Genomic DNA, 26,082 nt, shown 5'->3' on the forward strand with positions numbered 1-26,082 from the left:
TTGAAGGTAATTGCCAATAGAAGTGGGGAGGTCTGCATGGAATCTAGGAAAGAACTTAAGGTGGCCTTGGTCTGAGCTCACAGCAGAAAAGGCTGCCACTGCAGGCACAGGTTTTGTGGGACAGCAGGAGCCTCAGACTTAGCTGATGATGACCATCAAAACCATTTGATTAACTTTTCTCACTTTGACTCTATATTCATTAAGCTACTTCTGATTATTATGTGGTTTGAGAGAGAAAAAGAGAGAGAGAAAAGAGTGGTCACCTAACGGTCTATGAGGTTTTACCAGAGTAGCCAGCTAGTCCCTTATCTCTCATCTCAATCAACTGTGCCAGAATAAACCAAATGTGGTTGCTTTTGTTAAAAACACCAATCAAGCAATATTTGTTTTTAAATACTTAACAAAAAAATTCTTAAAAAGTTCTCTATCTCCCTAATACAACCAAAGAATAATTTCATTAGTAAATATTTTGACATACACTTAATGATTTGACTACCATGATTTTAAAATATAAAGATACCAATACTTAAACAATGGGAAGGATGTGCTAATGATATGACCTTGTAAGAGAGGACCCCAGCCTAGTTCTTCATTGATCAGCGACTGGGTTAGTGGCTTCCAGCTTCAAACGCACAGCTGTATCCTATGCTTTAAAAAATTCTGATTGGCTTCACTCAAGACTAGTTACATCAGAATCTCTGGGATAGGACACAGAAATCAGTATATATATATATATATATACACACACACACACACACTCACACGTATATGTATACACTCCCTAAGTGATTCCAAAGTTCAGTCAAGACAGAACCACCGATCTGGATTTTGAGGATAATATTTGAGGTTACAGTCCTATTTTAAATGAAAAGTTTCATTTGTTTGTGTTTGCTTTTGTGGACTTCTGCAGTTATTTTTGTTTTGCTTTCGTTTAAGAGTTGTCATTGCAAGGATGACTTCCTCACACGGGAAGCAGAAGCAAAAAGTGTTAAAAGTTTCGTTCTTTTTTCTCTGTAAGCCAGGGCATATATAAAGACAGAGTGTAACACTGGCACATGTCAAAGAAAGACTCAGAGATAGATTCACTCAGAAAACGAGTTTACTTGCAAAAGATGCAAGGGAGTTAGATGGAAGGACTACTTTGCCAAATACCAGCACTTCAAGAAAAAAAAAATACCATAAAATTACCAGGATTACCAGTTGACAGTAGTCTGTTAGTGGTGGAAAAACAGTAACTTCCTCACATGTTGTTATACTCACAAAGGTCAGACAAATCGTTAGACATTAGCAAGGTAAATATTAGAGTTTAAACTGTTTGAAGGGAGTCAAATAGTCAAGGTTTTATTGTTTTGGAGATCAGAAAATCAGGATGACCCTGCAGTTTTTGGGTTATCCCCTATTAAGTTTAGTCATATTGGAAGCAGGCAGAAGGCTCAGGTATTGCTTTTACATACCCTCAAGCCACCAAGCTGGTTCCATCCTGAGAAGGAAGTCACGAAGCTTACTTCCTGCGCGCGCTGAAGCCCGGGCTAAAGGGGGCGGGCGAGGCCGCGGGGACTTGTGGGAAAGCGCAGGAGGCGGGGCTCTGCGTGAGTCGCTGCGGGGCTGACTGGGCTGCAGTGCGGCGGGTTACGGCCTGGTCAGGTGAGCGGGCGTTGCGGTCCTCGCTGCCCGGAGCAGCGTAGGAATTCCTTGGGGTGGCCGGTGGGAGGAGAGGTAGCGGATATGGGTGCCGGTGAGGCGGGGCGGGCTAGGACTAGCGGTGGAGGCGCACGTTGAGGCGGCGCGTCGGTGTCCAGGGTAGCGGCGTCCCGGGGTGCGCGTTCCCGGAGGGGCTCGCCCTCGCAACACGGGCCTACGCGCTCTGTTTTGCGAACGGACCCTCCACCCTGCTGCCCGGGGTATTGGACGATTTGCAGTGCTAGGGAAGGCAGAGCCGCCCTCCCGCAAAGACGGCGGTGGGACCCGCCCCCTTGCGGCGTGGGTGTGCGGCGTTCCCCCGGACAGCGCGTGTGAAAGTGATACCCCAAGCGCTGGTAGTTTCTGATTGCTGGCTCGCACCCCCTGCCCCATCGCAGGGTCCCTGGGAGAGTTTTTGGGCCTGCTCGAGCAGCAGCGGTGATGGGTGAAATGGAAAAGCATCTAACCCCCGTCAGTATCTGACTGACTTGTTGCGCTTTTATTCATTTAATTGAGTCACCAACAAAGCGCTGTACCAGTGTTGGTTTTGAATGAGATGTACATGTATGATCCAACATGGACACTGCCTGAAAGAAACTTAAACCTAATTTAGTTGTTGAGGCTACGGGTCAGAAGACCTATCTGCATCTGCAACTGTCCCTTCTTAGTGAGGTATTTTTCACTGTCCTAAACAAATGTTTTTCTAATTCCGTCTCTCTCCCTCCCACCTTCTCTCCCCTGTCCCTCAAGCTTTGAATCTTCTTCCACCTTTTTGGAGACTTTGCCCCATCACTCATCCTTTTTCCTGTATCTTTTACTTTGTTCCTCTTCCCCCAGACGATGCTCAAGAACAGGTCTTACATTATCAAAGGCAAATATACTCTAATTTCATTTGCTTAACTCATTTCATTCCCCCCTCCTTTTTTTTTTTTTTTTTTTGTCCGAGGCTGGAGTACACTGAGGCCATCACCGCCCACTGTAGCCTCCATCTTCCGATCCTCCCACCTCAGCCTCCTGAGTAGCTGGAACTATAGGCACCCACCACCACACCTGGCTGATTTTTGTATTTTTGGTAGAGACGGGGATCTCGAAGTGTTGCCCAGCCTGATCTCGAACTCTTGAGCACAAGCTATTCCCCCTGCCCCCCAACCTTTGCCTCCCAAAGTGCCGGGATTACAGGCATGAGCCACAGCGGTTGGCCTTCCGCCCTTTAAAAAAAATCTCAATGAAACTCTGAATAGAGGTCAGGCGTAGTGTCTCACGCCTGTAATCCCAGCACTTCGGAAGGCCGAGGTGGGCGGATCACTTGAGGTCATGAGTTCCAAACCAGCCTGGCCAACATGGTAAAACCCCGTCTTTACTGAAAAAAAATACAAAAATTAGCTGGGCGTGGTGGCCTGCACCTGTAATCCCAGCTACTCAGGAGGCTGAGGCAGGAGAATCACTTGAACCTAGGAGGTGGAGGTTGCAGTGAGCTGAGTTCATGCCACTGCACTCCAGCCTCAGCGACAGAGCCAGACTCTGTCTTAAAAAAACAAAAACAAAACAAACAAAAAAAAGCCCAGCAACTCTGAATAGTCTTTGTATGACTAAACATAATGCACTTTCTTTCCCTCTATGTATTCTCTGTGCCATTTGGCACTGCTAACCTCTCTCACTTTCTTGAACTTATTTTTTGTCATCTGTAACAGTACAGTGTAGGTTTTCGTCCCAGCTGTCTAGGTGCTACTGCCAACTTTTTTCTTCCTTGGCATCTCTTCCTCCGTTTAGTGTTCTCCAGGTTCACTCCATTCCCCAATTGTCACAATGGTTAAACATGGCCACATCCTTGATTCTAGCTTCTACCTTTATGCTAGTGACACCGGAATTTATCTCTAGTCCTATATAGCTACCTATGGAATATTTCCTCGCCCCATTAGCACTCAAATTCAGCATATCCCAAACAAATAATCTGACTTTCCGTTTGCTCTCCAACAGATGCCTCTTTTCCTTTTAACATTGTATTTCTTGACTCAAAATGGCAGTAATCTTAGCAGGCTCCCAAGCCAGAAATCTAGGCCTCTGTTTGAGTCTTTCTGTGTTCTCCAACACCTCAGTCTAATCAGTCATCAAGTTCTTTTTATTTTACTACCTTGATATATTCACATAACTTTCAGAATATAGGTTATACCTCATGGCCTGCCATTTCAAGTCTGCCCCATGTCCGCCTCTTTAATCTTCTCTTTCTTCATTCTCCCTTATAATTCCTCACTCTGCCTGCCCTCTCCTCCCTGTTAGTCACTTGGTGATTTGAAATCCAGCTAAGTTCCAACACCTCTGGGGACTCCTTTGTTGACTCTGCCACCCTACCATCTGATCCATGCCTATTTTTTTGCAGTCAGTTCAGTAGCATCTGTATATACCTGTCACACAGGGTTCTCAACCAGGGGTTATTTTTTACCTCTCAGGGAACATTTGGCAGTGTCTGGGATTCTTCGTTGTCACAGTCCATGAGGGAAAGGGATGATCCTGGCACCTAGTTGGTAGAGGACAGAAATGTTGCCAACCATCCTACAGTGCACAGGACAGCACTCTTACAACAACTTTTTTGGCCCAAAATGTCAGTGGTCCCAAGGTTGAGAAACCCTGCCTAACGTATTTTGTTACTGGTACTTTATATATTTTTTTCTTCTCTGCTACACAAGGGACCTCTTCTTGTTTTTGCATCCCTAAATCTTGATTCAGGGCCTTTCACATAGTAGAAGTTAAATGTTGGAAGAAAAAGAAATAAAGGAGGTAATTGCTCAACTCCAGAGATGAGCAGCCTGTCTGCTACCACAGGCTGCTTGATAATTTCAGTGATTTTTCTCCCAATTACCTTTCTTTAATGTTGCCTTTCAAGGATGCTCAAACTTGTCTATTTTTCATTTGTTTATTCAGCAACTGATTTATTTTTAAAATACTATATTGAATTTTTTTTGTTCAGCATCAGTTGGCTCTCTTCTGTCCAGGTGTCTTGGCCACTTATGAAGTGGTAAAAAATAATTAGCTAGCTTTCAGAAAAATAAACCAAATAGGCCTATTCTTATCAGAGGTTGGTTGTTCAAAACTCTGCAGGCCATAATGACTTCAGCAAATAAAGCAATCGAATTACAACTACAAGTGAAACAAAATGCGGAAGAATTACAAGACTTTATGAGGGATTTAGAAAACTGGGAAAAAGACATTAAACAAAAGGATATGGAACTAAGAAGACAAAATGGTGTTCCTGAAGAGGTAAATTAAGAATTCCTAATTAAGATCCACCAAAACTATTTTTATAAAAATAAAGCATAACTTTTAAAAATGTTTTGTGAAAATACTGAAATTGAAGTGATTTGCTTCACTGTCAATTTGTTTTTTCTTTTTATTTGTTTTTTTCTTTGCAATGGAGTCTCGCTCTGTCACCAGACTGGAGTGCAGTGGCGTGATCTGGGCTCACTGCAACCTCCACCTCCTGGGTTCAGGCAATTCTCCTGCCTCAGCCTCCTGAGTAACTGGGACTACAGGTGCGCACCACCAAGTCCAGCTACTTTTTTTTTTTTTTTTTTAGTAGAGACGGGGTTTCATCATGTTGGCCAGGATGGTCTTAATCTCTTGACCTCAAGTGATCCACCCACCTCAGCCTCCCGAAGTGCTGGGATTACAGGCATGAGCCACCGTGCCCGGCTCACTGTCAATGTTTTTAGAAATTCCGCTTTTCAAAAAGTCTTTGTAATAATTAAATATATTACTATGTTTTAAGGCTTAGTGAATAGTTACCGAAAGGATGATCATGTGATAATACTTAGAGGTAAATAAATGACTAACATCATAAAATATATAGAGGTGTGTGTGTATAAAAATATGTGTAGTTACATACTGATGATATATTAACATACCATATTGTCATAAAAATGCAGATAGTACGTAGGTTCAACCAAAAGTTTTAAGACAGTGCATTTAAATATGGCTGGGTTTTTCATACTGTACATAATATGGAGGCAGTTCAGTTTGCGTTTGCATTACTGCTGGTTCATTGTACTAAGGCTGAAGATAGGTCGTTTTTGAAGTTTGAGTTTAGGATTGCAAATTAAAGATATAATTAGAATTTCTAGGTAATACTTTTTTCTTGTGATTGAACAATGTTCAACACTCATCAAAGTGTGAATTAAACTTTTCAAGCATAATTATTATAAGTGAAGGTGGTAAATTGGTCTTTTTAAACACTTTAAAATTAATTCTTATAAGAAAATATAATATAGTGAGAATTTTAAACATAGCTAGTTATACAAAGAGTAACAGAGCATAATACTCACAACTTTGTGTTTTTTTTTTTTTTCCCCTCCTCAGAATTTACCTCCTATTCGAAATGGGAATTTTAGGAAAAAGAAGAAAGGCAAAGCTAAAGAGCCTTCCAAAAAAACCAAAGAGGAAAACACAAAAAACAGGATAAAATCTTATGATTATGAGGCATGGGCAAAACTTGATGTGGTAAGTTAATCTAGTCATTTGCTTGTTAATATTTGAGTGAAATTTTCTGGGAGTTAGCTAATAGTCATGGGTTAAGTAAAGAATAATGTAGGGTTATGGCCTGTGTCTTTCTCTTATATATGATTTTATGTGGAATAAACATTTAATTACATAGCTCTTTAATGAGATAATATTTTTTCCTGCAATCCTCTTTCAGCGAATCGTGGCTAAAACAGCCAGGATTTTATTCTTTTTTCTTTCTTTTTACAAAAATTACTATTTATTTACTTATTAGTATTTATCCAGTGTACTCTTCATCCAGTTTCCTCTGGTGGTTACATCTTTCTTAGCTGTAGTATACAGTATCAATTGTATACTGTACAATTATATACTGTACAATTACTGTAGTATACAGTATCACTAGGAATTGACATTGGTATAGTGTGTGTATGGTTCTATGTTATTTTATCCCACGTGTAGGTTTGGATTACCCAACCACAATTAAGATGCAGATATATGGCACCACCACAAAGATTCCCTTTGTGCCATCCCTTTATAGTCGTACTGCTCCCCTCTTCGCCACCTTCTCTAACCCCTAAACAGCCAGAATTCTGAGATACTCCCAGAAAAGAATGACTGTGCAGATGTCTTTGTTGTAAACTGAAGGACCTGCAGTAATCTGTTAAAAGAGAATGCTTTTGTGTCTAGTCTTAGGACTGGGGCTGTGTAACAATAAACATAGGCCTATCTTGATCCCAGGAAATTGGGCTTCTTTACCCTTCCAGACTGGGGTAGCAGATGTGTGTCCTCCCATCTCCCACGTGTGATACACAACATACTTGGAGAATCACCACCAGTGCTCTGCCTTACAATCCTTTACTAGTGTTTTAAGCAGTCACTGTCGTGTCAGCCTGTGAAAGAGAACCTGTTGGCCAGCCCTATTCTGCACTCTGATCTACTTTAAGGGTTGATTTGGTTAGGGGTATGTATGTTGGGGGATGTGATAACCAACTGATGAATTTGGAATATATATTCCTCTTTAGTTTTTAAACAAGTGTTTATTATGTAATATTTGATTCATACCAAAGAATATGTAGAGATATATGTTCTAAAGCGTAGTAATAAAATGAATACATGAACCTACTATCTAACTTAAAGAGAATTTTTCCAATATCATTGAAGCTACTGGTGTGCTCCTTTCTGATCCCATGTGCTTTTCTCCCTTCTACTCCCAGAAGTAACCACTGTCTGATTTCTCTGTTTATTATTTTCTCTGCATTTTTCTGTTTAACATTTTTACTGAGGTATAATGTGCATAAAGTCAAAAAATCTTAAGTGTGCATCTTCCTGAATTTTTACTCAAGTGTACACCTGTGAAATCACTGTTCAGATCAAGATATAGAACATTCTGGGAGGCTGAGGCACGAGAATGGCTTGAACCCCGGAGACAGAGGTTGTGGTGCACGTCACTGCACTCCAGCCTGGGCGACTCTGTCTCAAAAAAACAAACAAAAAGAACATTTCCAGCCTCGCAGAGGCCTTACTTTCAGTAGATGACTTCTCAAAATTAGCCACTGTTCTCACCTCTCATACTGTATACAGTTTTAGAATTTCATATAAATGTATTATACAGTATGCATTAAGTTTGGCTTCTTTCGCTATCATTATTTGAGATCCATATTGTGAGTAGCAGCAGTTCTTTTTCATTGCTGACCAGAATTCCATTGTGTGGATGTCTTAATTTGTGTCCGTTCTTCTATTGATAATACTTTTGTATTGTTGGTGATTTGGGGCTATGATGAATGAACCTGCTGTGAACATTCTTGTACTTGTCTTTTGATGGATATAAGCACCCTAGAGGGGATTTGCTGGGGCATAGTTTATAAATACATTTAGCCTTTAGAAAATACTGTCAAACAGTTTTCCAAATTATTTGTGTGGTATTTTTCTTACTAAAACTAAGGCTAATTAAGAGAGAGCTGGGGCTTTTATTTAGTTTGCCATCTGCTTCAGGATTGTCCCAATATAGGAGAAGTAAAATTTTGGGTCTTGAATTTATCACTGTTGGAAATACTTTCTGAAAATAGAATTTATTCTCAAGTGTCATGTAGACTGTCTTCATTTTTTTGTGTGTGTGACTTTTTGTTATAGCCTATTCCTTTTCATCAGTTGGTATCTTCTTATAATGTCCTTTCCTGAAAGGCATCATCTCAGATGATTTCTTATAGAGGTGTTTTCTACACAGGCATTTACTCATTTAGCAGATACTGATTAAGCTCCTGCTGTATGTGGACAATGCCATTAAGATTGTACTGCATAGCTTGCAATTGTCATTTAGTGTCTCTATACAAGATATAGTTGTTTAATTCCCATTTCTTTCTAGTTCAGATCTGAGCAGCTGCTTTAGTGTTCTGCTGCTGTTAGTTTTCTATACATGTCAGCATAGCAGAGTTGGATAATCCTGGCTACAATGTTGGTAGGCTGGTGGTATTTCTAGAATCTTCATGCTAAAACACATAGCTAAATTTTAATCCATGTTTCAATGTTCATCTAATGAAACTATGTATAGTTTTTTTATTTTTATAAGCAATTTGTTTTTTTCTTATGTAAATAACTTTAAAATAGTGTTTGAATGCAAAAAGGATTTTGTTTACATAATAATTAAAGTTTGTGTTTAAAAATGCTTTAATGAACTCTAATGGTCGTTGTGGTGGCTCACGCTTGTAATCCCAACACTTTGGGAGGCTGAGATGGGCAGATTGCTTGGGCTTAGTATCCAGACCAGCCTGGCCAATGTGGCAAAAGCCCGTCTCTAAAAAAATAAAAAACTAGCTGCACATGGTAGTGCACGCCTATAGTCCCAGTTACTTGGGAGAGCGAGGTGGGAGGATGGCTTGAGCCTGGGAGTTGGAGGTTGCAATAAACTGACATCACACTACTGCACTCCAGCCTAGGCAACAGAGCCAGATGCTGTCTCAAAAATAAAAATAAAAATAAAAATAATATCTTACTAAAAATCATTGTTTTATCATATAAAAAATAAGAGAAAAATTCTGGTGGCAGTCTATGAAATTATTTATTACCATGAAAGTAGTGTGAGTCAAAAGAGATTGAGAATTGTGGTACTAGCACATTTTTTATTTTTCCTTTGGTAGAGGCAGCTATATTTTGGAATACCCTCAGAGACAGTATAACATATCGATTGACAGCTCTTGGAGGAAGTAGACTTGGTCACTTACTAGCTGAGTGACCTCGAATGAGTTAACTAACTTCTGCATTTCAGTTCCCTCAAGTGGAAAACATGGGTAATTATGCCTTCCTCATAGGTTATTGTGAAGATTAGGAGTTAATGTGCTCTTCTTTTGTTTGTTTTAAAATAGCAGTTTTAAAATAGCAGTTTTTTGTTTTAAAATAAGGAAGAAAAATTTTTTAAAAAACTTTCTCTGCTAATGGGTGCTAATTATATTAGTTTAGGGCTATTTGCAAACTTCCTTTAAACCATAATACCTAACTGCTAATACTTTGCCATTTAGGGGTGATTTGTACAGTCTGTTGACTTAGCTTTATGAGTTCGTAGTCAGATTCTTGGTTTGCATCTTGGTTTTCTAAACAAAGGCATCTTTTTCTCTGGATATAATCTTAACAATGAGAGATTTGGGTTGCTTTGTAAGCCTGTAGGTCCTTAGATTGTAACAATTTACATTCTTTTGAGTGTATTTTTTTAGTATGTCTTTTTTTTTTTCCGCCTAATCATATAATTATGACCACTGTTTTCCTCCTTTTGGTTTTAGGACAGTATCCTTGATGAGCTTGACAAAGACGATAGTACCCATGAGTCTCTGTCTCAAGAATCAGAGTCGGAAGAAGATGGGATTCATGTAGATTCACAAAAGGCTCTTGTTTTAAAAGAAAAGGTACTAATTAGTTAGTTTTTTTTTCTTTTCAGGTAAGCAGGAGATGTTGAAAATCATGTGGACCCTAAAGTTTCTTGGGCACAGTTTTAGTAGGTGTTTAAACTTTCTGTTGTTATTGGCTACATCCCTCTCTGGAGGCAGTGTAACATTGGTTAGGAGTACCTGCTCTGGAGCCAGATTACCTGGGTTCATATCTCTGATAAGTTCTTTAAACTTCTGAACTTCAGTTATCTCATCTGTAAAATGATAATAATAATATTACCAACCTCAATGGGTTCTTAGGAGTAGTAAGTGAACTGTTTTATGTAAATGCTTAGACTGTACCTGGAGTTGTCCAGTGTTTTTAGTAGTAGATTGAAGTAACTTGAAATTAGTGTGTGATTCTTGGCATAACTATTATATTCCACTCCCAGGTATCAAAGGCTATCTTTGGTTACTTTTTGGAATGTTCAGTAACTCCCTGAGGGATGCCTCATTATTATAAAACCAGCTGTATTACTTTCACAAAGGTGGAACTCTTTTCAGATTAAACTCTTGATGCTTTTTTTTGGTTACATTTCTGTAGGTTGGCATTGTCAATAAGGAATATAATGCTAGGTATTTTACTCATTTTTCTGCCTAGGCTCTTGGTTTGTGCCCATACAATGACCATATGCAGTTACCCTTGAACAGTATGGGGTCAGTGCCTCATGCAGTAAAAAGTCTGCATATAACTTGTGACTCCCCCAAAAACTTAACTACTAATAGCTTACTGTTGACCGGAAGCAGTATGGATAACACAAATAGTTGATTAGCACAAATTTTATGTGTTATATGTATTATATACTGTATTCTTACAAAAAAGTAAGCTAGAGAAAAGAAAATGTTATTAGAACATTTTAAGGAAGAGAATGTGTATTTATTTATATAAATATATTTCACTATGTAGAAGTGGATCATTTAAAAGTCTCCATCCTTGTCATCTTCACATTGAGTAGGCTGAGGATGGGGAAGAGGAGGAGTTGGTCTTGCTCTCTCAGGGGTGGCAGAGGCCGAAGAGGTAGAATAGCTGGAAGGGGAGGCAGGCACACTTGATGTAGACTTTTATTGAAAAAAATCCACATTTAAGTGGACCCTTGCCCTTCAAACCTGGGTTGTTCAAGGGTCAACTGTAGTGAATTTCAGAATTTGTAAAAAGGATCATTTTATATAATTTTCTTTTTTTTCAGGGCAATAAATACTTCAAACAAGGAAAATATGATGAAGCAATAGACTGCTACACAAAAGGCATGGATGCCGATCCATATAATCCCGTGTTGCCAACGAACAGAGCATCAGCGTATTTTAGACTGAAAAAGTAAGGACTTTTGTAACGTGTGTGAATGTGAATGTCTTATGTATATATGGAGACTTATTAAAAAAACTTCTGGAATAAGGTGTGGAGGGCAGATTGAGAATGTATCGCATTTTCTTTTCAACTGTAAATTCTTATAGCTCACTCCTTTTTATTGAATTATTTTGCTTAAGCCATTTTAAACATCTGGTGCTAAAACCTTGTTCCCATGGCTCACTTTACTGAGGTATTCTTCTAAAAATTCAGTAATAGTGTTCTTATCTAATTCACAAAGCTAAAAAAGTTAGTTGGATATTTTTAGAAATCAATATCCCATTGTTTTGAAAAGCTATTTATCTACTATTTAGAGAACATTTATTATGGAAAACTTAAGATATGTTTCAACATTTGTTTGTCATTAAGTCATACTGACTTTTAAAATAAATAATGTGGAAGAATATAAATGTGGTATTGTCTTGTCATATGCAGGTAACCAACCTATCATAGGGGTTTTTTAAAAAGATAAACACCATCAAGGAAGACATTCTTACTGTTTTAATTATTTGGAAATACAAATTTTATTGGTATCTGAGTTTTTACTATTTAAATAGCATATTTTTATGTCTTTGAAACTCGTGATATTAATCTTCTAAAAAATTAGGGAAATATTTACATTTTATAATATTTGATATCTGCAATATATGTATCACATACATAAATTACAGAGAATAATTTAAAATAAGCCTATATAAGCACCCCTCTCAACTTAAGAACCAGAACATTACCATTATTTTATTTTTGAAGTTACCTTGATGCTCCTTTCTGTATCCTGTCCCTTGCCTCCCTCCCCGTTAACCACTATCTTGAATTATATATTTGTTATTCTTTTGATTTAAAAACAGTTTATTATATATGTATATGTTCATAAATAATATATGGTATAATCTTGCTTATTTTTGAGCTTTAAAAATATATCATACTGTGTAGTTTTCTGTGGCTCACCTATTTCTCTATTATATTTTTGTGATTCATTCTTGTTTTGATGCATATAGGTCTAGAGCTCTGATTGTAACTGTTACAAAGGATAATTTCTTTTTAGAAATATACCATTATATGTCTATTCTTGTGTTGCTGGATTGTTGGTTCATTCCTTTCTTCCTTTCTTTTTCTCTCTCTCCCTCCCACTCTTTCTTCCCTCCTTCTGTCCCTCTTTTTATTGCCTACCTTCTGTCTTTTCCTTCCTTATTTCAGCAATGCTGTGAATATTTTTGTATATGTTTCTTGGTGTTGGGTCATAAAATGTGTAGATGTTCAGCTTCACAGGATGATGACAAAGATAGTTTGTTGTTACACAGTTGTTACAAAGGTAAATGGATGAGTTTACAGTCTCATTAGCAGTGTATAATAATACCTATTTCTTACCCTTAGCAACACTGATATAGTTGGGCTTCTTAATTGTTGTCAATCTAGTGGGTGTAAAATGGCGTTTCATTGTGTCTTTGAAATGCCATTTTGCATTTCTCAACTATTAGTAAGGTTTTCATTTCTCAACTGTTGGTAAGGTTAAGCATCTTATATATTTTCCACTTTTTTTTTTTTTTTTTCCCTGTGAAATGCCTATTTGGTGTTTGGCCATTTTTTTTAGGGCTTTTTCTATTGATTTATTTTGAGAGTTCTTTATTCTGGATACTAATCTTTTGATCTTTTTCATAATAACTCTCTTCTCTCAATTTGTAGCTTATCTTCTTTATGGAATTTTAATGAATATAAGCATTCAATTTTAATATAGTTCAACTTATTGATTTTTTGAAAAGATTAGGACTTTATAAAATGATTTGTTCAAAAAAAAGTTTGCTGCTTGAGTTCATAATAGTCTCCTCTACTTTCTTCTAGACATTTTTAAGATTTAATTTTCACATTTAGGCGTTTTCACATATGCTGAAGGTTTTTCCAGCTCTATTTTTGGAATAGCCCTGCTTTCTCCTGTGGATCTGCCATGCTACTATTGTCATATGTCATGTTTGCCTAGATTGCTTTCTCATCTCTCTGTTCTTTACACTGGTCTATTGCCTGTCCTTTCATCCGTTCCACACTATCTTTAATTATTATAGCATTATAATTGTAAGTCTTAATATTTGGTATACTGAATATTCTGCTACCTTTTATTATTCAGGAATGTTTTGGGTATTCTTGGACTTTTACTCATCAATGTAACTTTTAGAATTATCTTCCCAAATTCCTTAAAATATCCTGCTGGGATTTTGATTAGAATTGCATTAGATTTATAAATCAGTCTGGAGAGAATCATATTGTATGTTTTTGTACTTTATTATAGGTGAATGTGAAATATCTCCACTTATATTGTCATTAATGTCTTTGAAAACAGTCTTATAATTTTTTGCATCTGTGTCTGGTAGGTCTTTGTTAGATGTTTTGTTTGTTTGTTTCTTGTTGGTCTGTCGTAGTCACCTTACTAAACTTTTAATATTTCTAGCAATTTCTCTAGATTGTTTTGAGTTTTCTTTTTGGACCATCATATCATCTGAGAATAATTTCAGGCTTTTTTCTTTGTTTCTAATCTGTGTTTCTTTCTTGTGGAACTGCTTTGGTGAAGACCTCTATGTAATACCAAGAAAAAGCAGTGATAATGGGCATTCTTGTTTCTGGCATTAAAGGGAATGCTACTAATGTTTCGCCATTAGGAATTATAGGCATACCTTGTTTTATTGTGTGTCGCTTTATTGCATCCACAGATACTGTTTTTACAAAATGAAAGTTTGTGGCAACCTTGTATCAGGGAAGTCAAGCAACTCTATTGGTGCCATTTGTCCAACAGCATGTGTTTACTTTGTGTCTGTGTGTCACGTTTTGGTAATTGTTACAGTATTTCAGATTTCTTTTATTATTATTGTATCTGTTATGGTGATCTCTGATCAGGGATCTTTGATGTTTCTATTGTAATTGTTTTGGGGAGCCATCAAGCACACCCATATGTTATTGTGCATCCTGTCTGCTTCATTGACCAGCCACCCCCACAACCCAATCTCTCTCCTTCTCCTTGGGCCTCCCTATTCCCTGAGACACAACAGTATTGAAATTAGGCCAGTTAATAAGCCTACATTGAGGCCAGACAAGGTGGCTCTCACTTGTAATCCCAGCACTTTGGGAGGCCGAGGTGGGCGGCATCACTTGAGGTCAGGAGTTGGAGACCAGCCTGGCCAACATGGTGAAACCCTATCTCTACTAAAAATACAAAAATTTAGCCAAGTGTGGTGGCGCATACCTATAATCCCAGCTACTTGAGAGGGTGAGGCACGAGAATCTCTTGAGCCCAGGAGGCGGAGGTTGCAGTGAGTTGAGATCCTGCCACTGCACTCTAGCCTGGGGGAGAGAGTGAGACTCCATCTCAAAACAAACAAACAAACAAAACCCTACAGTGGCATGTAAGTATTCAAGTGAAAGAAGACTCGCAGATCTCTCACTTTAAATTGGAAGCTGGAAATGATTAAACTTAGAAAGGCATGTCGAAAGCAAAGACTGACTGAAAGCTAGGCCTCTTGTGCCAGTTAGCCAAGATGTGAATGCAAAGGAAAAGTTCTTGAAAGAAATTAAAAGGGCTACTCCAATGAACACAAATAATTAAAAGCAAAAGAAGCTTATTGTTGATAGGGAGAAAGTTTTATTGGTATGTGTAGAAGATCAAATCAGCCGCAACATTCCCCTGATCCTAAGTCTAATCCAGTGCAAGGCCCTAGCGCTCTTCAATTTAGTGAAGGCTGAGAGAGGTGAGAAAGCTGCAGAAGAAAAGTTGAAAGCTAGTAGAAGTTGATTCATGAAGTTTAGGGAAAGAAGCTTAAACATAAAAGTGGAAAGTGAAGCAGCAGGTGCTGATGGAGAACCTGCAGAAAGTTATCCAGAAGATCTAGCTAAGGTAATTGATGAAGGTGACTATGTTAAACAACACATTTTCAGTGTTGACTAAACAGCCTTCTATTAGAAGACCAGTGCCATTTGGGCTTTCACAGCTAGAGGGAATGCCTGGCTTCAAAGGACAGTCTGATTCTCTTGTTAGAGGCTAATGCAACTGGTGACTTGAAGTTGAAGACAGTGCTCATTTACCATTCCAAAAGTCCTAGGGCCCTTAGGAATTATGCTGTATCTACTCTGCTTGTGCTCTATAGATAAAACAACAAAGTCTGGATGATAGCACATCTGTTTATGAACTGGTTTACTGAACTTTTTAAGCCTGCTATTGAGACCTACTGCTTAGAAAAAAAGATTTATTTCAAAGTAGTGTATTGACAATGCACCTACTCACCCAAGATCTCTGATGTACAAGGAGATGAATGTTGTTTTCATGCCTCCTAACACAATATCCGTTCTGCAGCATATCATCATTTCAACTTTCAAGTCTTGTTATTTAAGAAATACATTTCATAGGGTGTAACTGTCATAGATTGTGATTCCTCTAGTGGATCTGGGCAAAGTAGATTGAAACCTGGAAAGGATTAACTATTTTAGATGCCATTAAAAGTGTCTGTAATTCATGGGAGGAGGTCAAAATGTCAGTGTTAACAGGAGTTTGGAAGAAGTTGATTTCAACTCTTATAGATGACTTTGAGGGGTTCAGGATTTTAGTGGAGGAAGATGTGACTGAATTGCTGCAATCTTGTGTTCAAACTTGAATGGATGATCAGTTGCTTCTTATGGATGAACAAAGAAAGTGGTTTCTTGAGAGAGAATCTATTCTAGGTGAAGGTGCCGTGAATGTTTTTGAAAGGACAACAGAAGATTTAGAACATTATATAAACTTAGTTGATAAAGTGGCAGAGTTTGAGAGGATTGACTCCAATATTAAAAGAAGTTCTATTACGTAAATGCTATCAAACAGCATCACATGCTACCTCCACCACCCTGATCAGTCAGTAGCCATCAACATCAAGGCAAGATCCTCCAACAGCACAAAGATAAATATTCACTGAAGACTCAGATAATTATTAGCATTTTTTAGCAATAAAGTATTTTTTAATTAAGGTATATACATTGTTATTTAGACATAAAGCTTTTGCACACTTACTAGATTACAGTATGGTGTAAATAAAACTTTTGTATGCACTGGAAAACCAAAAAATTTGTGTGACTAGCTTTATTGTGACATTTGTTGTGGTGGTCTAGAATCAAACCCACAATATCTTTGAGGAATGGCAGTATTGCTTTTATTATGCTTAATTAACTAAAAGGAGATGGGAAAAATGCCTTCAGTGGGCAAGTAAATTCCCTTTTCAAGGATTTCAGAAACAAATTTTGAAGTTTTGGTTTAGTAAATTAGTTTTATTAACTTTATTTGTTTCAATGTTTTTAAATTGCAGATTTGCTGTTGCTGAGTCTGATTGTAATTTAGCAATTGCCTTGAATAGAAGTTATACAAAGGCTTATTCCAGACGAGGTGCTGCTCGATTTGCTTTGCAAAAATTAGAAGAGGCCAAAAAAGGTATTTTCTAGTCATTATCTAAAAAATTCTTTAACAGTGTTATCTAACAGATGCTATGTAGAGAATACTGAGTAATCACAGTTACTACCTTCAGAGAGCTTTCTGTATTTGAACAAAGGTCATTTTTGGAACTGAAAAGATATCTTGATTTTTTAAGAAAGAATGTGTTATTTGCCACCAATCAGAATTTGGTTCAAATTTTCATGTTACTAAGTACTAGCTATGTAACCAGTATCTTCTCTGACTTTCAGTTTCTCATCTGTAAAATAGGCATTAAAATGTCTTGTTGGCTTTTGTGAGGCAAGAGGTAGTATGTTTAAAGCTCATAACACATTTTTGTTCACTTATAAATTCTTTTTTTTTTTTTTTTTTGAGACGGAGTCTCGCTCTGTCGCCGGAGCTGGAGTGCAGTGGCCGGATCTCAGCTCACTGCAAGCTCCGCCTCCCGGGTTCCCGCCATTCTCCTGCCTCAGCCTCCGGAGTAGCTGGGACTACAGGCGCCCGCCACCTTGCCCGGCTAGATTTTTGTATTTTTTAGTAGAGACGGGGTTTCACTGTGTTAGCCAGGATGGTCTCGATCTCCTGACCTCGTGATCCGCCCGTCTCGGCCTCCCAAAGTGCTGGGATTACAGGCTTGAGCCACCGCGCCCAGCCACTTATAAATTCTAAGCCTTCTATTATTCCATAAAATAGGTTTGTGTATTATAAATCACGAAATCTGAATAAAGCTGATATTTAATGGGATTTTGCTGCTGCTTAGGTCTTTTTTTTTTTTTTTTTTTGAGACAGAGTCTTGCTTTTTCACCCAGGCTGGAGTGCAATGGCGCGATCTTGGCTCACTGCAACCTCTGCCTCCTGGGTTCAAGTGATTCTCCCTGCCTCAGCCTTCCAAGTAGCTGGGATTACAGGTGCCCACCACCACGCCTGGCTAATTTTTGTAGTTTTAGTAGAGACAGAGTTTCGCCATGTTGGCCAGGCTGGTCTTGACTCCTGACTTCAGGTGATCTTCCCACCTCGGCCTCCCAAAGTGCTGGGATTACAGGAGTGAGCTACTGCACCTGGCCTGCTTCTTGGTTTTATGATGTACAACTTATGATAGCAGGTATCCTTCCTGGGGCTGGTGGAAGATGGTCTATCATAGGATTTTGTCTGCCCTGGGGGAGAAGAAGAAAGTTCAGTGGCTTGACAGTGGCTTACACCTGTAATCCTAGCAGTCTCGGAGGCCAAGATGGGAAGACTGCTTGAGGCCAGGAGTTTGAGACTAACCTGGCCAGCGTGGAGAAAACCTGTCTCTACTAAAAATACAAAAATTAACTGAGCTTGGTGGTGTGTGCCTGTAGTCCCAGCTACTCAGGAGGTTGAGGTACAGAATCACTGGAACCTGGGAGCTGGAGGTTGCAGTGAGCCAAGATTGCGCCACTGCACTCAGCCTGGGCAACAGAGTGAGAATGTCTTAAAAAAAGAAAGTTCAGTGGCCTAATGATAGTATTTCTTTGTTTCTCTTTTATTTTGCTGTAGTACAGTTGCCTAATTGTCACAGGCAACAAAAGATTGTTTTATACAAGTTTTTAAATATGACCGATCTTTAGACATTTTTTTATCTTCTCTTAGATTATGAAAGAGTGTTAGAACTGGAACCAAATAACTTTGAAGCAACAAATGAACTCAGGAAAATCAATCAGGTAAACTATAGTTATTTAAATTTTAAGTGTATTACTTATAACCTTTATTTGAAAAAGTAAAGCTTTTTGCATGTATTTTGTACTATAGATTTCTTAATATTGAGATTTTCTAATTTTAATTCTTTGTACCATAGAGTTTTACTAAATGAATTGCAAGCCAGAGGGAGTGTAATGGTATTTAAAGACCCTTGATTGTTCTAAAAGTTGCCTGAGATCTTTAGAACTACTGCTGCTTTACTCTTTCCCAGATGACAGAATTATTATTTTTTTTATCCCACTGATTTTATTGCTTTTTGGCTTATGCACTGATTGAAACATTGAGAGAAAAATGACAGTGATTGGGGAAAGTGTGCTTTTAAATATTACCATTACTATTGCACGTAAGATCTGCTGGTAAATATGTTAACTTGATTGTAGTTGTGAACTCTATTACGTATTTTTAAAATTTTGTGTTAGGTCAAATAATGACTGTGAGTATTGAATTTGAGAAGTTTGGTAATGTAGATATAATGAACTGTTAGGTCTGAAAACAGCTCCTAAAACAGTGCCTGGCCAGTATAGAAATTCAATAAATATTTGTTGAATAAATGAGCAACTACTTTTAATGGATGCTACTTATTTATTTATTTAAAATAATTTGAACTTCTATTTTAGATTCAAAAGGTACATATGAAGGCTTTTTACATGGGCATATTGTATGACACTGAGGTTTGGGGTATGAATGATTCCGTCTCCTAGATAGTGAGCATAGTACCCAATAGGTAGTTTTTCATCCCGTCCCCTCCCCACCCCCAGTGTTTCTCTCCCCAACAGGTAGTCTGTAGTGTGTATTGTTTCCGTTCCATGTGTACCCAATGTTTACCTCCCACTTATAAGTCAGAATATGCAGTATGTGGTGTTTGATACTAATTTTAATTGAAATGAGAAGCACATTAAATTTGTTATATACTTATTTTACTTTTTACTTTAATAAGTAGAAAGATTTTGAATTAGAGTAGAAAATGTTATTTCGATTATTTAAAATGTGGCAGAATTTCTAATGTATTTGAGGTATTTATGTTTGTTTTTTTTTTTTTTTTTTTTTTTGAGACGGAGTCTTGCTCTGTCGCCCAGGCTGGAGTGCAGTGGCCGGATCTCAGCTCACTGCAAGCTCCGCCTCCCGGGTTTACGCCATTCTCCTGCCTCAGCCTCCCGAGTAGCTGGGACTACAGGGGCTCGCCACCTCGCCCGGCTAATTTTTTTTTATTTTTTTAGTAGAGACGGGGTTTCACCGGGTTAGCCAGAATGGTCTCGATCTCCTGACCTCGTGATCCGCCCGTCTCGGCCTCCCAAAGTGCTGGGATTACAGGCTTGAGCCACCGCGCCCGGCCGGTATTTATGTTTTAAGGTCAAATATATATGCATCTTGTATTACTTGTTTTATTTTAGCTGACTGCTGTGTCTCCTAGGCTTTAGCATCCAAAGAAAACTCATATCCAGAGGAAGCTGACACAGTGGTTAAATCAACAGGAGAGCGAAAGCAAATTGAAGCACAGCAGAATAAGCAGCAGGCCATTTCAGAGAAAGATCGGGTAATCCAAAGCTAATCCAACGTAGAATGTATATATTTTGCTGAGTGTTGATTTATTTCTTGTATATCACTTAAATTTTTTCTCTAATATTAAAGTTTTGCTTGAGTAGGAATTGGAAATTAAATACACTAAAGCCTCTGGGACCTACTAATTCAAAATTTGGGTAATTGATGACTTTATACATAAATTAAAAAAGTAACTGGAAACACTTAAGTTTGGAAACTACTTTTGAATGTTTTATATATTTACATATACATAGTTATAAATTTAACGTAGAAGTTAATTACAATCCACTCTTATAATGTACTTTTTTCATTAATTCACACTGGACTGTTTCTGATTGAAATTCCTCTGTTAATCGTGAGTTGAGGAGGTTTCATTTATTTATAGCCTTTCCTGGACCCACAGAAGATTCATAATAAATACTTATGAAATGATTATTGATTGTGATATTTGACTCTGATTATAAGTAAATGTTATAGTGAAATCAGGTATACAAATTCCAATACAGTTGAATTTATCTTATATTTGGGCATATTAAAGTTATTGAAGAGTGGGCTTTATGATTCTGGTACTGTGTTCTTTCACAAAATTTGAGTTATGAAATTCTTTTGTACAGCTTCTAATGTAACTTAAGGAAGTATATTATTTGGACCTTTGTTAAAATAGGTTTTTAAATTTAAGCTTTGCGTAATATGTAATTAATGGAATAATAGTGAATGCTACAAAGTAATATAGTAGTATACATATTTTTCCTTTTTAGTACTGAAGAACAATAATGCCATTAAAAAAGAAACAATCCAAACCAACGGATTCTAAAACGTGTCTCAGGGGCCAGATTTTTAACAATATCTTTCCTGAAATACTGTTGGTGAATATCCTTGCAGTGTTTCATAAGATTTGAATTCATTTAATTTTTTTGTATTTTTTTAAATTCTCCATATTTCTCTACAAAACAACAGGGGAATGGATTTTTCAAAGAGGGGAAATATGAAAGAGCAATTGAATGCTATACTCGAGGGATAGCAGCAGATGGTGCTAATGCCCTTCTTCCAGCTAACAGAGCTATGGCCTATCTGAAGATTCAGAAGTAAGTATTTGTTCATTTTAGTGCTTTTCAGGATAAAAATTTACAATAAATTGGTAAATTTTTACCATAAGTTACCTAACATACCAATTATGGCTTGTTGGGTTAGCTCACATGCCAATTTATGGTAAATTTAAGTAAATTAAAATTTAATTGATATATTTTTGAGCATTTAAAGTGAAATGAGAGGGGAAAAATAGTGTGTATGTGTATGTGTGTATGTGTATGTGTGTGTTTATGTACCTGTGGTATACATAGTTCCAGGCACAAGGTGTGTATTCAGTAGATGTTCCTGTTAATATTTTCCCACTTTTGGCCGGACGCGGTGGCTCACGCCTGTAATCCCAGCACTTTGGGAGGCCGAGACGGGCGGATCACGAGGTCAGGAGATCGAGACCATTCTGGCTAACATGGTGAAACCTCGTCTCTACTAAAAATACAAGAAAATTAGCCGGGTGTAGTGGCGGGCACCTGTAGTCCCAGCTACTTGGAGGCTGAGGCAGGAGAATGGCGTGAACCCGGGAGGTGGAGCTTGCAGTGAGCCAAGATGGCGCCAGCACACTCCAGCCTGGGTGACTAAGCAAGACTCTCAAAAAAAAAAAAAAAAAAAAAAAAAAAAAAATATATATATATTTTTTCCCCACTTTTAAGTCTGGCATTACACAGTTTACCAGTTTTCCTCTAGTTGCTTTATATATAGTATTCTGAATCTTGATTTAAAAATTATTTTTAACTTCAGAGCCCTTTGGGCAAAGTCTTATCTGGAAGTGTTGTATAGACATACATGTAAAACAAAAGGGAACTGCTGTCTTTGAAACTGCTGATTAATGACATATGTAACAAAACTTGATCCTATATTAACCAGCTTTTTCTGGATGTGCCCAAGTTGGACAATCAGTGGAATTATATCTGATGGCAGAAACTTAGACTTATACTTTGTATCTCTTGTTATAATACTTTACACACTGATGCCAGAATTTTTAAAAGCCTATAAATGTTATAAATAGGAATTCAATACTTCTTCAGTGCCATGAATTCCCCTTTAGCTGTATGTTGAACACTTCTCAGAATATTTTCAAATGCTTAGCTATACAACTAGGATTACAAAGGAAACCAATTATATCAAAATATAGTTTTGAAAATATTAAAAATTGTGATATAGTAGTATATGTGCTTCTTTATTAACACACCTCAAAATGAGAAACTACATTTAAAATACAGGCAAGTGCTGTGTTTTATGCTCACCACTATTCAGAATTACAGTAGAAATTTAACTTGCTGCTTATTTGCAATCACATTGTACCGTATTTGAAACTACATTTAAAATACAGACAAGTTAATGTTAAAAAAATTTTAAAGACATGATTGTAAGGTTTCAATAAGGACACTAAATTTTGGGATGATCCCCGACACATCTTCCAACAATACTAATACTAATCAACTTCCAACAATACTAATCAACAAACAAGTGTGGACAGGGAATACCTGAAGCAATGCAGATGATTAGATTTCCAATGTGATAACACATGCCTTAGCTCTTTGGCTTCTGAATAACTACTAGGGCAGAGTTGCCCAGTGGTTGCCAGCCTTGTCACAAGAGTATCTATGAACGAGACACTGCAATCACATGCAAGTAAGCAACAGGTTACATTTTTACTGTAATTCTGAATAGTAGTGAGCATAAGCAGTATTTTGAGATACCAGTTGTAATGTGATACGGAAATGTCTGATTTTTACTTTTTTTTTTTGAGACAGAGTCCCACTCTGTCACCCAGGCTGGAGTGCAGTGGCGTAATTTCGGCTCACTGCAACCTCCACCTCCCGGGTTCAAGTGATTCTCCTGCCTCAACCTCCTGAGTAGCTGGGACTACAGGCGTGCGCCATGACGCCTGGCTAATTTTTGTATTTTTAGTAGAGATGGGGTTTTACCATGTTGGCCAGGCTGATCTCGAACTCCTGACCTCAGGTGATCTGCCCGCCTCGGCCTCCCAGAATGCTGGGGTAATAGGCATGAGCCACCACACCTGGCCAAAATGTCTGATTTTTATTGGTGACAAAGTGATAGGTACTGTTGGCTGCATTTGTATTTGAAAGAAAGCTAAATTTTATTTAAAGTTTAGTGAAAATAGTGATACAGTTTTTTTCCTGAACAAGTTTTCACATCCCCCAGAGAATCTCAGGTTAGGAGCTCCTGTCATAGAAATAAATTTTGATTATATATTTAACCTCATTTAAAGCAATAGATATCATTAGAGATAGATTCTTTTGTTGACTAGTCATAGTAAAGATCATTGCTTCTCTTGCTAACTTATGAAAATTTTGATTTTTGCTATGGAAGAATTGTGCATTGGTTTAAAAATTGTAAAGCCTGAGTCTGTTGGTTTGACTAATGCTAAGAGTAATACCTTCTTATAGGTGAGAGATTATATATGCATTTATAAGATATCTATTGTATTAGTTTTATTGCTTTAGTTTATAATCATATTAGTGGAATATATTATACCAAGTTAGCAGAGTATATTTTAAATTAAAAGAACTTTATGACTCTTATTTGTATCTTTTTCTAGTGTATCTTTTAGATTCACAGTTAATACCAGAATTTTTTTTCTGTACGTGGAGACTGTTATGTATTATGGACTATGTGAGGAACATAAAAAAGCAACATTTCAATCTTGGACTGCTCCTAGTTTAGGTAACCGTCCTATAGTTTGAGGTTCTACAAACGGTGTCAAATTAGAGCTAATGAGAACCAGCAGTGTAGTCAGTCTTACCTACCAGTGTGTGGGGTAGCAGTAGGGAGTAAGAAGGAATTCACCTAGTTAGGCCAACAAGGATTCCTAGAGAATGTGGTTTCTGGAGGTGATAGTCTACATTAGTAGATTGCATCAGGAGATGAGCAAGACATCCTTGAGTTACAATGGAATGTAGGTTGGTAGATGGTTAGGTTCAGAAAGGCTAAAGAAGTAAGAAGATAATCAGAAATAAGGACAGAAGTTTGGGCCTACATTGTAGTCCTTGAAGAGAACTGACTGAGAACAAATCTGGGTCCTATTCTTAGAGTGAGTAAAGTATAGATTTAGAGACAGGATAAGAAGAAAACAACCCAGTAGTATTAGATATTAGATTTGGGAAACAGAGTTGAGAGTTGGTCACAAAAATAAGGTGGAATCTTGGTTGCTGGAACTGGAACCAGGTTAAGACTTGATTTAGTAGAGGGTTCACTTAATGGTGATTAGGGGTGGCATTGACACTAGAGCTAGAGTAGACTCAGGAAAAGTGTACCTAACTGAAGATCAGAAGGAATCAGGGCTAAGGAGCTAGGCAGAGATGATAGTTTTTTGCACTCACCATTTTTATTCAATTTTTGATTAGTCTGTCTTTTTCTCCAACCACCTAAAAGATGTTTGTTGATTGGATTTTTCTAAATTCAGTTTACAAATGGAGTGCACAGGAGACATTTAACAATTTTAAAGGATTTACATGAGTCCATTTTCAAAGAAAAATCATCTACCTCTGTGGCAACTTCAGACTTTAAGAAAAATTGGTGGGTTTTCTTCAGCTGTACAATAGAACATGCAATTAAATGTGCAATTAAAATGGTTTCCTAAATGTTTATCTTCTAAATTTTCTTTGAATTTGGGTGTTGGAAATTTTTCGATTTACTTATTCAGCAAACATTTATTGCACTAAAATATATCAGATGTTCTGTTAGGCACTGTGGAAGGTATTAAGTATACTAATGTATAGTTGTTTTTAAGAAACCCGAAGTTTGCAGGGAGCGACAGAAAAGGAGACCAATATTTGTGAAAATATGCTAAGATAATGCTATGAAGGACACGTGCTATGGGAGTTCAGGGTGGGAAGAATACTGGCATAGACTGAGTCCAGGCAGGGGAATTCATGGAAAGCATCTTGAATTGTTCAAACCAAACTGAGATCTAAACGAGTACTATGAGTTAGTGAGGTGAAAAAACAGGAAACAGGTCAAGTGTTCTAGTGCAGGTTCAAAGACATGGGAGTAGGCAGGTTGATGGTACCTCAACCTGGAAAGGGTGAGTAGTTCATATTATGGCTGTTACTGCAGGGGACAGTGGCAGAGAGAAGGCCAGATACTTAGGCAGGCCCCTGACTTTACGCTCCAAAGCAGTTTGACTTTATCCTGAAAAGTGTGGGGGCCATGCATATATCTTGAATGATATAATCAGGCAAGTAGAAAATACATTGATAAGGGCATGAACACAGATATGTTCTTTATCTCTTGCTGGAAAGTGAGTTAAATAAATCAGAGATGTTTTAAGTTCATTCGAAAGTCTGATTTTGTTCATATGAGATCTTGTTTTGAGGGGAAGATGACATCCATTTAGGCCTTGGGGAGAATGCAATTACAGGAGTTTTTTTTTTTTTTTAATATGAAACTTTTCAAACTTATACAAAAGTAGTATAATAAACCCCATGTGTCCATCATCTAGTTCTATCAGGCCATACTTTTTTGGGTCATATTTGTTTCAGCATTTTCCCCCTGAATTATTGTAAAGCAAATCATGACGTTTTATCGCTAAAGAAAGGATATTTTATGCGTAACGACAACCATTAGCACTCCTAAGAAATTAACAATAATTCATTAATGCCATGTTAATATATGGGAATGTCTCAGGTATTTTTGTTGTTGGGTTTTTTTTGGGGGGGGGCGTTTTTGAGCTCTTCTTAAGCACTTTGTTATTGTAGAGCAGTAATGAGTAAATCTGTAAGTCTGAATTGATTGCTGGTTGCATGGCTGAGTAGTATTTATGCAAAGTATTAGATGATATACTATCACATACATAGCAAGTTCTCATTTTTTGGTTTTTCTGTGAGTATGGGAAGTTTACTGTGGGT

General features: G+C 37.6%; 1 protein-coding gene across 1 annotated transcript in view; it reads left to right on the plus strand.

Annotated features, from left to right (window-relative positions):
* Positions 1-1,557: 1,557 nt before the first annotated feature.
* Positions 1,558-26,082, plus strand: part of RPAP3 (RNA polymerase II associated protein 3) — a 44,627-nt gene continuing 20,102 nt past the window's right edge. Inside the window, exons 1-9 of the mRNA XM_010354126.2 lie at positions 1,558-1,644; positions 4,777-4,935; positions 6,031-6,171; positions 9,942-10,064; positions 11,273-11,400; positions 16,746-16,867; positions 18,479-18,549; positions 19,998-20,120; positions 21,083-21,210. Coding sequence (XP_010352428.2) covers positions 4,783-4,935; positions 6,031-6,171; positions 9,942-10,064; positions 11,273-11,400; positions 16,746-16,867; positions 18,479-18,549; positions 19,998-20,120; positions 21,083-21,210 — 989 coding nt within the window. The 5' untranslated portion in view covers positions 1,558-1,644; positions 4,777-4,782. The remainder of the gene's footprint in view (positions 1,645-4,776; positions 4,936-6,030; positions 6,172-9,941; positions 10,065-11,272; positions 11,401-16,745; positions 16,868-18,478; positions 18,550-19,997; positions 20,121-21,082; positions 21,211-26,082) is intronic.

This window comes from Rhinopithecus roxellana, chromosome 10 (assembly GCF_007565055.1).
Source record: "Rhinopithecus roxellana isolate Shanxi Qingling chromosome 10, ASM756505v1, whole genome shotgun sequence".
NCBI lineage: Eukaryota > Metazoa > Chordata > Mammalia > Primates > Cercopithecidae > Rhinopithecus > Rhinopithecus roxellana.